Below are 12,784 nucleotides of genomic sequence, written 5' to 3'. Positions count from 1 at the left end.
TTTTTTCCGATCTGACAACTTCCTATTCAATAGGTGAAGGTGTTTGCCTTTTTATTTCACCTTCCCAATTTTTTTTTTCTTTTTGGTTGTTAAATCCGCATTGTCACTTGCGTTGTAGTGACCATGTTTCTGTGTTCATTCTTGAACTAGAGTTTACTCTGCTTACATTTCCATACTCACACCACAGTCAGCAGGGAGTCAGCTTCTTTGTTTTATGTTCACATCACTGATCCTTCCTAGAGAGTCCCAAACATGTCTATGGAATGCTAGTCTATTTTCCACGTGGTCAAAGCCCAGCAGAATGCCCGTTTCAGTGTAGACTGATTGCCCTCATCTGAGTATATGTACAGCTGTTTCCCGACTTCATTGTCCCTGGATTGGTTTTCCTTTTGGGTTGGATTCCACACCTCCGGGCCCCCATGGCTTCAGTGTTAGATTCCTTTCTTGTTCAAGTGGGACTTCCTTCAGCAACTTCTGGAAATGGTGCATGGGGAGGTCAGGTATTTTGAGACTACCGTGTTTCCTTGAAAAGAAGACCTAGCTGGACAATCAGCTCATGCGTCTTTTAGAGCAAAAATTAATACAAGATCCAGATACTATTATGTTTATTATATTATAAAGACCCTGTGTTATATCAGGTCTTACAGTAAAATAAGACCAGCTCTTACATTAATTTTTGCTCCAAATACATTAGATACATTAGAGCTGATTGTCCGGCTAGGTCTTATTTTCGGGGTAACAGTACATGTTTGAAAGGCAGTTTGGGTTGGGATATAAAATTCTAGGGAGAAAATCCAGAATTTTGAAGACCTTGTTCTACTGCCTATTTATCAAGTGTTACAATATCTGGTGCAATTCTATTTCTGATTTGTTTCTTTGGTTTGTTTTGCTCTTAAGAGTTGTTCTAAAATCACGTGATGCTGTGCTTTGGTGGGCTCTGGCAAGCTGGAAAGCTCTTTCAGTTCTTGGTCCTGGGCACACCCCCTCCTACACACACACTTTTCATTTTGGACACTCCATGAGGTGCTAGAGCTGCTGGATGGAGCCTCTGGCCTAGTCCTCCTTTCTCTTTCTTGGAGATTTCTCTAACATGGTTTTTCACCCTTTCTATTGCATTTTATTTGGGGCTAACGTGAAGTCACCTGCCTGTATTTAGCTCCATAGTTCACTGCTGCCTCCAACCCCTGCCTGAATTCTGCAGGGTCAGTCACCTCACTCACTGACCATCCTCCCGAGTCTGCTAAGACAGGTAGGTCCCAACCACCTTCTCCTTTCCTTAGTCAATGCTTTGGTTGCAGTCCTCTTCAGTATTGTTTCCTCCAGTTTTCATATAGTTGTGTCATGTTTATTCCTATTCTGCCTTCGTACTGGGGTTTGAGGAAGGAAAGGGGAAGGTGTGTTAACGTGCATATTAGATTTCTAGATAGGTAGTTGGTAGGGTTCCTGGGGTTTCCATGTATCAGAATGCTGGAATTTTCTTGAAAGTAGTAAAACGGTATATGGTAGACCAGTTCATTCCTTGCATCGCGCTATTTTAAAGGAAACTAAAATGGTCCCTGCTTACTATTTATTTTGAGGCTTAAGCATTATTAATTTGGGGACAATTAGTATCTGTGACGAGTCTTTGATGCCATTTACAGAATTTTCTGGGAGTTGAATCTAGATACAGTGAGATACATTTGAAAGAAAAGGCAAGAAATATGTGAAAATGTGTCCAGATTAAAACAGTTCATGTAAGACTACCTCTTCTCGCGACCCGTAATAACACTTCTTGATGTGGCCTTTCAGGTACATAACAGGTAAAACCAGGTAGGTTATCAGGCTTTGCTCTTAATTGGTTCTCTAGACATCTAACTGGCCATAAAAATCTCAGCCGCCTCACTGGTGTAAAAGATGGTTCATTTCAGACTTGCGTGTGAGGAACTGTGTGTCTCCATTCTCCATGCTTGAGGGAGGAGTAATACTTCACGGGGTTCCCAGTTTATAGGAAAGAGCAAAACAGTAAGTGCTTAAAATTATTTAGCCAGTTATTTCTGGCTGTTTCTGGCTGAGACTATTATTTCTTCAAGAGATAGATTGTTTAAGACAGTTCAGGAAGTTTGGAGATAATTTTTAAAACAGCATGATTAACAGCTAACATTTTCATTTTTCAAGAAATTTGGCATAGCTTTGTCAAGTATAATGTGCTTTTGAGAAGACACTAGTTACATGGTCTTCATTGAATTGGTCCTCTAGTATAGAGGCAGCTTAAGAAAATGACATCCATTTTCCCCCAAAGGAGAGTGAGGTCCAAACTAAATATAGATGTAAGGGGGTTTTGTGGAGCACATGTTTTTCAATTGACCTGAAATACGTTTCAGGGATGACCAATGTTTGTCTTGTCACTGCAATGGGAGGTAGGATGAGGAAAGGACTACGTATCAGGTTAGAACCCACCCTTAGGCTCCTGTGGGGTGGGTAGGTCGTCCTGTGGTCTGGGACCAGGGTGTGTTGGATGGCTGTTCTCCTTCTCACTGTAGTTTCTTGAACACACACCAGAGGGCACAAAATGCTTGGCATATGTATGAGGGACCCACAGAAGAGAAAGGCTGACATTCCTGAGAAGGGAGAATGCATGAAAACTCAGACCAAAGCCCTTGGAAAGGCAAGGAAGTTGCGACAAAGTGCTGCCGTGGGTCTGAGGCATGCAGTGTCCCACTCACCATCTTGTTTTGCAGCTCCCGGAAGCCTGAGGGGTCCTCTGACCTGCCGTCATCCTAGTTAGAATGCCACGACCTTGTACTGTCCCCGTTCACTGTAGTCTGCCGGTTGATCTGGAGTCCTGTGCAAGCTGGTTGTCAGCTGCAGCTGGGTGGCAGCTCCAGCCTGCTGCCGGGTATTTATACGTGGGGCATTCCGTGGCAGACATGCTGGCAGTATGCCAGCTCACACAGCCACTTCACCCAGACAAGGAAGTCACTTCAGTCCAGTAAGAATCTCGTCAGTTACCAGCTGTACCTGGAGTGGTGGTTTTTTTCTTTTTAAAGTGTAGTTTCAGTAATATATTTGCCAGAAATCTTAGACATTATGAAAAAAAGTCAGTATTTGGAATCTTACACTGCTCGGCTAAATGAACACTAAATACAGACCCACCATTTCGTGCCGGGGTATATGGACCTCGCAGGAGCACCCGGGCGCTGAAGGAAGGCAAGAAAGAACTCCAGAATTAGTAGACAGTTTTATTGTAGTTGCTTCTGAATAATTAGTGTGGGGTTTTTTTGGTTTTGTTTTTGTTTTCTGGTAACCTAGCAGTCAAAGCTCACATTTTTGTAAGTAATTTTCATGCTATTGCTCTACTGAGACTGATTTATGACTCTGAAGGCTGGCATGTTTCTTGATGCATGTGCTGTGTGCTTTTAACTTTTGATAGAAATGATTTAGACTTGATTTTAAAAATTACTTCCTGAATGTGAAGAGGCACTGACTCTGAAACGGAATTAAAGAACAAATCACCATGACCCACTCAATAAAGCGTCCTGTTAGCTTTGAATTAAGCCCTATTACAACAATTCTAATACTATGGCAAGCAATGCTAGCTAGTGTGTGTTATTTCTGTGGTTTGATACCAAGGACCTGTGGGGAAAAAAGAGCAAAGCAATTTTTCATCAACAACTGTCTTTATTTGTCAGAATATTTATCTGTAGGTCGTCAAAGAATTCCTAAATGACGAAGAATAAGCTGTTACCGTGTTTCCCCAAAAATAAGACCTACCCGGAAAATAAGCCGTAGCATGATTTTTCAGGATGCTCGTAATATAAAATAAGCCCTAATGCATCTTTTGGAGCAAAAAATTCATATAAGACCCGGTCTTATTTTCAGGGAAATACATTAGGGATTATTTTATATTACCAGCATCCTGAAAAATCATGCTATGGCTTATTTTTTGGTCAGGTCTTATTTTCGGGGAAACACGGTAGCATTGATCTAAGCCAGAGGAAGATGAAATTACTTACGTTTCAGCTCAGGGTATTAGAAAGGGTCCCATGAAAAAGGATACTGCTTTGGTCTTATTTAATGAGCAAATTTGCGCACCGAGTCGGGAAGGAGGGTTGAGTGAGTGCGGAGCAGAGTTGAGAACATTCTGGCTTCTCCGGCCCTGCTGGTTGTTCCCAGGTGGCCTCAGATGGAGAAACCAAAAATAGCAACAAGAGGGTGTCAAACAGCTGTGGGTCCTGGGTGTAGGGCCATGTGACCTTGTATCCATTTACTCAGCGTCATTTGCAGGAACTTGGTGGCCACACACCCCCAACTCGGTTTTCTCTGCTGGCTCTTAATTTTGTATTTGCATGTTGCAGTTAATTTTAAAAAATACACTGAAGTAGTATCTCTCTACCTTGTGACGTTTTCTTTCGGAACACTTCACAGATCACTCTCAGTTGTTTTAGTGCTTTTGGATTTCGTGTTGCTTTGAGTCGGTAGCAAGGCTGATAATTTGGAGATTTTTATTAGCTGCATGTGTCAGTTTTGTGGTTATAATTTTCTAGCCAGTCCTGTACTTTGTAAACATCGATTAAGCCTCAGCATGAGATTTAAGCAAGAGTAATTACATTCCTACAGGGGAAGCTAAGGCTCAGGATATTAAGTCACATCCAGAAATGAGCCCTGCCTCTGTCACCAAGCCTAAAATAGAAGCCATGTTTGGAACGACGATACTGTGGTGATTCATCCAACCTCATTCCTCATCAAATATTAGCATTTGGGATAAAAAAGTAGAAAGAGGAGGTGATAAAGTGTAAAACATTTCTAGAAAAATAGTTTAGAAATCTGTGACCCTGCCATCAGTCAACACTGGGTTTTATCTGTAAAAGGATAAGATTTAATTGATCTCTAAGGCCCCTTTAGTCTATATGCTGCTACTTTTTTTTCTGTCACTTCACGTCACTCCCTGAGGAATGCTTCATGAAGTATATTTATTCATATTTAGAATTATATTTAGAATAGTTAAAGTGCTTCAGTCATATCTTACCTAAAACACTCAGGGAATTTTGTGTTCTTGTCAATTAAAATTTCAGGATAACTGAAACACCCTGTTTTAGTTTGTAACTTTTATTGGGGAAAAAAAAAAATTAGTCCAGCACTGCAGCTACCAGATAAATGTATAATCTGGGGCGTGTACCTACTGAGCGTCAATTTCCTCATTTGTGGAAAGGATGGGGGCTAGACTGGACATGTATAAAATTCTTTCCAGATTAAAACAATCCTGTCCTACTCACTCTTAGACTCATTGTATGAAAAGAGAAAGCTCTGATGGTAACTGGAATTTGCCTTCCTGGACCCTTCTTTTCACGTGAGTAAAAAGGCCACAAGTTCTCTGTCATGCTGGAGAGACATCTTAAAATAGAACTTTTTAATCCATTCAGGCTTTCCAGTGCTGCTTCAAATTGTGCTGTCATTAGAGAATATTACTTTAAATGTAAACCTCAATTTAAAAATGATTTATTATGGAAGTGACCTCAATCTAAGGAAACTCAAGAGGGGAGACACCTGAGAGGTCCTGGAGTCTCGCCTCCCACAGCTGCAGGATTCCTCCTTGTGGCATCTAAGCTTGTTCAGATCTTGTCTTGAGGACCGCCAGCATCTACTGGCTGAAGGACACATTTGAAGGTAGAGACTCATGTCACACTGAAGAAGTATAAAAATTACAGCTTCGCATTAAAGCCTCATACAATAACAATGGTTTGCAGTAATGTTCTCTTCTTCTCTCAGCATCTTTATGGCCACAGGCTGACTGGCTTAAAGGCATCTTTCTATCTGGTCATACTGTCTTTTGCACAAAAGACTTGAGACATCTCACCAGGATGTGAACACTGTAACAAAAGAGAAATATGTAAAAACCAATTACAAAATAAACAGGAGGCCCAGGAAAGTGCAGGCAGAATTGAGAAATCTGAGGAGGAGGAAAGAGCATATGCAGATAGGGAGGATATAAGGCATTGCACAATTCTTAAAATTGGGCCACTCATAGGACTCCAAGCTTCCTGGCAGGCAAAGCAGAAAGTACAAAGTTGTCCCCGAAAGGAAACGTTCTTTTCTGGACAGGACTTCGGTTGGAGACAGTCTATGTGGCTGGTTCCGTATGTGTGTGTCCCGCTTCCCATGGGTGGTGATTCTTGGGAAGTCACGCTCCCCAGGCCAGCCTCGTGTTTAACAGCAGTGTACTCTTGCAGGGACAATGAATCGTTCTTCCCAGGACACTGGCTCGCAGGGCATTCTCGGAGACGGGAAGCTTTATGCTGTGGATTCCATAAACGACTTACACAGACTGAACCTCTGTCCTGCTGGATCTCAGCGCCTGTTCCGTACGTGTGCCCTCCAAGGCCCAGCGGCCCCCCAGCTTCTAAGCTGCCTACAACTAGCGGGTGCTAATCTGCTCCTGAGGGTGTGGGGGCGGTGGGGGGATAATAACAGTTCGGCCCCAGAATGCTATTGATCATTCGCCAATATCTGCTTTGGTTCTCTGAGTAGAGAACCAAAATGCCCACGGGCTCCGGGCATTTGGGGCTCCTAAGTAAGATTTGAACTCTTGTCTTCAAAAGTTCTGAGAAGTCCCCATGGGGTTTCTCTCCCTGGAAAGCAGAGGAGGCTGCAGAGCTGGTCTCCCAGAGTCTTGCTCTTCCCGCTGGGCAGCTGTTTGCCTTGGAGTGACCACAGCCAAGTCACCAATGGTGCCCACGTCCCTAGAGCGGTCTCACTTCATAGCGAGTTGCTGGGAATATAAATGTTCCACACATTGATCAAGTTTAAAAAAAAAATCATTAAAATTTTGTTGGGCAAAAAAGCCAACTTTGTTTTCTACTAACAAATGACAATTGCCCCAATTAAATGGCTAGAAAAAAAAGGGGTGGGGGAGAGCAAAACAAAACTTCTGCTAAATACTAAATGTGTGTCTTGTCCCCTAAATGTTGTAAATGAGTTCTGTCCCTTCTTACACGCTGACATTCAATTCCAGGTGTTGCCAATGTGGCATTTGTTTCACGTGCACTCTAAAGTCTTACTGTCCCAATTTTATATCTATTATTCTCTTTCTGACCTTGCTTTTCTCTTTATTTGAAGGTATTCGGATTTTCACCTGTTTCTTTATTGCAGTCAGTCTCAATTAAAGTAGGTGTTTGGGTGCGAGCTTATGTTGTTGCTTGGATCAGGAAGCAAAAGCTATTGAGGGGGTGACATAGGGTGTCTGGGACGTAAGCCACCCATCTCTCTATAATCAAATAGCACAGTGTGTGGGACTGATGCAAAGTAGGAGAGAATATGGAAATAACTTAAGTCTCTCAACTACCCCAAGTTTCTATATTTCTGATTTGATTGAATGTGGGTGTTATTAGGCAGGTCTTACAAAGTGATGACCAAATGCACAGTTTATGGTCTGGGTGAACCACATTGTTTTATAAGCACGGCTGCCCTCTCAGTTCAACAGCAAAACATTGAAAAGAACCTTGTTTCCAGAGCACTTCCATCCTGGAAACAGCTTTAAGAAACCAAAGCACATCCGGGCCATTTTTTGTTTGTATAGGTATAGACTGAACTGATTTTTCTTATAGTGAAAGTAGTTTCCTGGGACACAGCCCAGAGTATTCCGCCTTCCACCCAGCAGAGATGTCCCACAGCCAGCTGTTTTTACTCCTGGGTCACTTTGGGGGAAAGGACAGTAGAGTCTCCATCACTCTGAACCCTTAACTTCTTTATTTCCGCCATTCCTTCTCCCCTCCCCCAACCCCTGCCAAAAAAGAAAAATGCATGTTCTGCTAGTTCAGTATTAAGAGATCTTCAAAGAACTTTCCAAACAGGGATAAGGAGATAGCTTGACCCTGCTTGTTCTTTGAATACCAATATAGAAGAAGGTAAAACATTCACAAAGGGCACCGAGCCCAAAGCCATGCCTTTCATGAAAGTCCCTTTCCAGAATGACGAGAGGGGAAGTGGGCATGTCCCTTACTCACATCCCTGATGGCGGGGACTGTTCAGCTCTGCTGAGAAGCTGTCGGCTGAGGAGCTTTGTCACTGTTGGTGCTTGTTTGCTTTACGTTAGCCCTAGAGGAGAAAATCCCAGCTGTTGACACGCGCTCGGGACATGGACGCTACGGTCTGCTTTTTATGGCGCTAATCGTCGTGCTCATTGTCAGTCTGCTGCTGGTTTCCTTCGTGATAATCGTCATAGGTAAGCACCCCGGACACGGTTCCATCGCCTCATGCACTGACTTCTCAGCTGGTGCGTCAGCTTTGCTCCTGTAACAAGTCAATGCTTTCTGGCAGTCGGTGCTGACACTGAGACAGGGCGAACGCAGGCACACAGGGTCACTTTGTGCCCACTGCATGAGCCCACAATGCCAGAAGCTCACAAACATGTACAGTCAACAGTTCTCTAACGCTTGAATGTCTCACGTGGAGTCTCTCCGGTCAAGTGGGAGGCAGCGTCTTCCAGTGAATTCCATGTTGTCTTCATCCAATGCATAGATTTTTCCATTAATTCAGGTGTATAACATATAGTCACATTCAGTTTCCAACTCCTTCATGTGTATCACTCTTCTGACATGTTACACCAACATAAACTGATGCTCCCAATATCATTCTGCCACACGCATCCGGGACAATGACTGAACTATTGGGAAATTGTAGGGATGCCTACTGACATGGGAGCAACCCTGTGGGATGATGAAGTAGTAAGATGAAGGGTAATGATAATAAAAAGATGCTTTACGGTGGGTGCTCGCTCTTTCCCACACACTGTGCTAAGCACGTGATGTTCACTTGCTCTATCGTGTAGGATCTGGTATTATCCTGTTTTTACCGATGCTGAAACGGAAACACAGAAAGGTTAATTAACATGCCCAGCGTCACACAGCTAATAAGTGCCAAACGGGGGCTCAGAGACTCTCCTGCCTGACATCGAACACCATGCACTTTAGTCCTATTGTTATATTCCTTTTGTATAAATAGGATTTATTTTATATTTGCTCCTAGTGGTTTCTATTCAGGGCAAAGTCATATTAAGAAACAGAAGACCTGAATAAAGAAGAGTGTCTTTTTATTGGAAAATTACTCTGTGCCAGACACATACATTCATTATCTTAAATCCTTACCCTACCCCTCAAGGTAGCGTCTAATATTTCAGTTTTACTGATGACAGATTACGGCACAGGAAGTTCAACTCTCCACATTTACCCAGCTAATAATCAGAGGCAGAACTCGGATTCAAACCCAGGCCTGTCTGGCTCCAGAGACACTGCAGCTCTGTTGAAGTAATAATAAAGGCTCCCCGTGGCCTTCAGATAGACCTTAACCAAATCTACGGCCAGAGTTGGCACAGGCATCTGCCAGTGAATGTGCTCGTCTTTAATAAGAAAACTTTTTGCTTTCTGTGTAAGAGCTTGTGTTCTTCATAACTGTGGCATTTTTACTCAAAAGAAATAAGACGATTTTATATTGATGACATTCGTATGGGACTTATATTTTTGTCACAATCTCTGTCCTAAAGAGGAATGATGGACAGCAAGAATAGATTACTACGGATGTCCTCAGGGCCCTGGTAGGAGTTTCTAGTGGCCAAGCAGTGTGCTCCAGAGAATATGGTTCTAGGTGCGTGGGATATTATTAAATGTTGCCTTAAAGAAAGTCTATTGTCAAATGAGTTTGCAAATTGCTGGGTTCGGTAATGCTCAAGGTGTTTCCGCTTGTGAATTTCCAATTCCCAACTTGTTTGCGCATGGAAGCCTTTTTCTCTTTCGGAATTTCATTTGGAACCAGTGCCCCCAGGAACAGACTTAGGCCAACATGGATGTTATTTTTTTCTGTGTTTGATTCATGTAGGAGGCTTCCAAGTGGGGAACGGTGTCACGTGTTATGGATTTACTTCAGCTTCATGTTTTCCCCAGAAGCAAGTGACGTCTCTGCCTTGCTGTGAGGCAAAGCTCAGTTAAAACCCTTCCCTCATGATGAATTGGACCACAATTCATCCAAAATCAATTTTCAGACATGGGGGAGAAGCAGCTTCTGGGCAATAATTTGTCCCAAGGTCGGAAGGTGACACTCTGTCATCGAGTTTACCTTCCCACGTTAGTTATTGGCATGTTACCAACATCTTTAGTTTCTGAAACATACCTTGGAAAAAAACTTGCCTGAAATGATTAGATTCTCCAATATTAAGTACTGATTTTGTGCTGCATTTCTTGGAAAATTGAACTCTGATAAACAGACCTCGGAGTGTTCCATTCCCTCGCTTACTCTACTGCCAGGAATTCTGCTTATTTTGAAAATTTTGTCTGTCTGCTACCAGGGTGGTCTGCGAGGAATTATTACACATGCATTATGGGCTGGCAATTCAGAACGAGCAGAGCTAGGTCAAATAGGCTGGAACCCCCTGAAAAATCTCGTTTCCCAAATTAGGGAGCGAAACACCTTTTCTGAGAATGGGTCTCAACGTGAGACAACGTAACAATCACTTACCTGGGGATAATCAGGTACGCTGGCAGTTTTTCTGGTCTTTCTCAGCCAGAATCTGTGTGGAGTTGCCAAAGGTCATTCAGGCTGGTTGTAAAAATAATTCACTTGATCGCTAACTTCAGTCTCCAGCAATCTCTCTCCTGGGCTTCTGGGCTGCGTGGGGTACTGAGGCAGGGGGTTTGCCAACAGTCCCCATGGAACGTGCTGGAAACTGATGTAACACACTCTGTTTTCCATTTTGAAGTTCAAACCGGAAACAAGATGGACGATGTGTCAAGAAGACTCACAGCTGAGGGAAAGGACATACGTGATCTGAAGAAAATCAACAGCATGATCGTAAAGCGACTCAGCCAGCTGGACTCGGCACAGAACTAGAGATCGTCCCAACGCACCTGCCCAGCCCTGAGCTGCTGGCTTTGCTGGGTGCCCGCTGGGCTGAGAAGTGGCGCCAGCACTTCAGCTGGCAGCGGGTTGTGTGCTCGGTGAACCCGCCCCGGGGCCAGCTCTCTGCTGCAGGGATGGGGGCAGCTCCAAGGCCACGGGTGTGGGGATTGGGGCCCAAAGGGCTCACTTTGTGGTCGGGTCCTCTGGCTTTAATGGGTGACAGGTGGCTGGCATGCAGGAGAACCAACAGTAAGCACAGAATTCGGCTCTGTACACACAGCTTCCCTTTCAAAAGGTTCTGTGTCCCCAGAACAAGGTCACTGTGCCAGGGAGGCTCCTGGCCCCACACACCTTCATAAACTCCCGCAAAAGCCTAGGGATGCATTGCATGACAGCATTTGTGTTCAGGGGACCCGGATGATAGACTATCTTTTCAATTAAAGAGATTTGGCTTTGGTGATTAAACTTGGACTCTTATTTCACCAGGGATGGGATGGGTGGGCTTCAGAGCTGGTTGCCTTCCGGTATTGGGTAATACTAGTCGTGTGTATATGGTGTGGCAGAGGTCAAAAGAGAGAGCCCAGTTTACTCAGCCCGTGTTTAGTGAGCTCTTTCTGCAAACTACACTATTTAGAGACGCTTCCAAGTGGAGGGGCAGAGGAGATGCATCGTTCTATACAATTATAGAAGTTTTGTTGGCATTTTTACTCATGAAAAAAACAAAACCCTTCAGTACCCCGCTTATTAATTTGCAAGAAATCTGATTGGTTTGTGGTCTTTATTAAACTACAATAGGAAATTGTGCATTTGGAATATTTGGAACCTGCACAAAAGGTGAGGCACACAGTTTATAATACCACAAGATACGATGTGATATGAATGAGCTTTAAAAGCATCTGAGTCATAGACAATCTTTAATATAAATGTGTTGTGCAAGTCTATTGAAGAATGTATTATGATTCTGTCATTTTGGGTTGGTCAAAAACATTTGGGTTACCTTATAATGAAACACATGTACACAAACACACAGTTTATAACACAAAATACTTAGTAAAATAAACACAAGAGGTTTTCCTTATCCATTTTTGCACTCGAAAACATTTGTACTACATACTCATTTTCTTAACATTGATAGGTAACATTCAAAATATTTTAAAAATCTAAAAATTGTGTTCACCAGAAAATTCTTATTGACCTGTAGATGGGGAATGGCAAAATAACTATCAGGATTTGTTGTGACATCATGTCAGAAACCACAGAGGAGCTGATGCAAGAACTCTTTTAAAAAGTACCCATTTCTTTCCTAGAACCTATTTGCCCTTCTTTGCTTTTTTAAAAAATCTTTCTATCTGCACAGCAGATGTATCTCATGCTCAGTAATAAATGATTTTCATCCCAAGAAATGTTTGACTTTTACAGCATAAAGTAACCATTTCATGCACCTTTCCAGATCCATCCTTTTCGATGTGCACTGTCCTACCTTTGCCTGTGTGACGTAGTTGGAGTCGTGGACACACAGCCTGGAGATCTCCTGACATTTGGGTTCACAGATAACACCCTCCCCTGAGCCTGTTTGAAAGTATTGACTGGCTGTGGGTAGACTTTTTTTTTTTTTTTCCCAACAACAGCCTGTGGGAAAGGGAAGAATTTTGGTATGCATGTCATTTGGACTAATGAGGTGCCTTGGAAACTATTGCACAAGCCATTGTGTTATATTTTTATTGCTTAGAAAGATCATTTTCGCAGAAACAAGATCTCTGATTCAGGGTGTATAAAATAATTTTATTCCAGCTGAAAAGAATGACTCCAATTAAAGCATGTTACCCTTTAACGTTAAATTTCTGTTACCCCTGAGTTTCCCTCTCCACCAAAGAGAAATCAAACCGGACCTATAAGAAGTCACACCATTGGTCATAAAGAA

The 12,784-nt window shown here is 42.9% G+C and overlaps 1 protein-coding gene across 1 annotated transcript; it reads left to right on the top strand.

Moving 5' to 3' along the window:
* The first annotated feature begins 2,944 nt into the window (after positions 1–2,944).
* On the top strand, positions 2,945–11,324 carry LSMEM1 (leucine rich single-pass membrane protein 1). Its single transcript, XM_081080061.1, has 5 exons — positions 2,945–3,308; positions 5,259–5,326; positions 6,207–6,338; positions 8,069–8,197; positions 10,724–11,324. The coding sequence occupies exons 2-5, from the start codon at positions 5,287–5,289 to the stop codon at positions 10,852–10,854; spliced, it is 432 nt and encodes a 143-aa protein (XP_080936187.1). The 5' UTR covers positions 2,945–3,308; positions 5,259–5,286; the 3' UTR covers positions 10,855–11,324.
* Positions 11,325–12,784: the final 1,460 nt, after the last annotated feature.

The sequence above is a fragment of the Rhinolophus hipposideros genome (assembly GCF_964194185.1).
Source record: "Rhinolophus hipposideros genome assembly, chromosome: 18".
Taxonomy (NCBI): domain Eukaryota; kingdom Metazoa; phylum Chordata; class Mammalia; order Chiroptera; family Rhinolophidae; genus Rhinolophus; species Rhinolophus hipposideros.
This window is presented reverse-complemented; position numbering and strand designations above follow the sequence as displayed.

Excerpts from the sequence above, each read along its gene's own strand:
- LSMEM1 (XM_081080061.1), top strand. The coding sequence starts at position 5,287 with ATGGTAACTGGAATTTGCCTTCCTGGACCCTTCTTTTCAC. Across the intron at positions 5,327-6,206 it reads TCCTGGACCCTTCTTTTCAC|GGACAATGAATCGTTCTTCC; the intron begins GTGAGTAAAAAG and ends GTACTCTTGCAG. Across the intron at positions 6,339-8,068 it reads TGGATCTCAGCGCCTGTTCC|CCCTAGAGGAGAAAATCCCA; the intron begins GTACGTGTGCCC and ends GCTTTACGTTAG.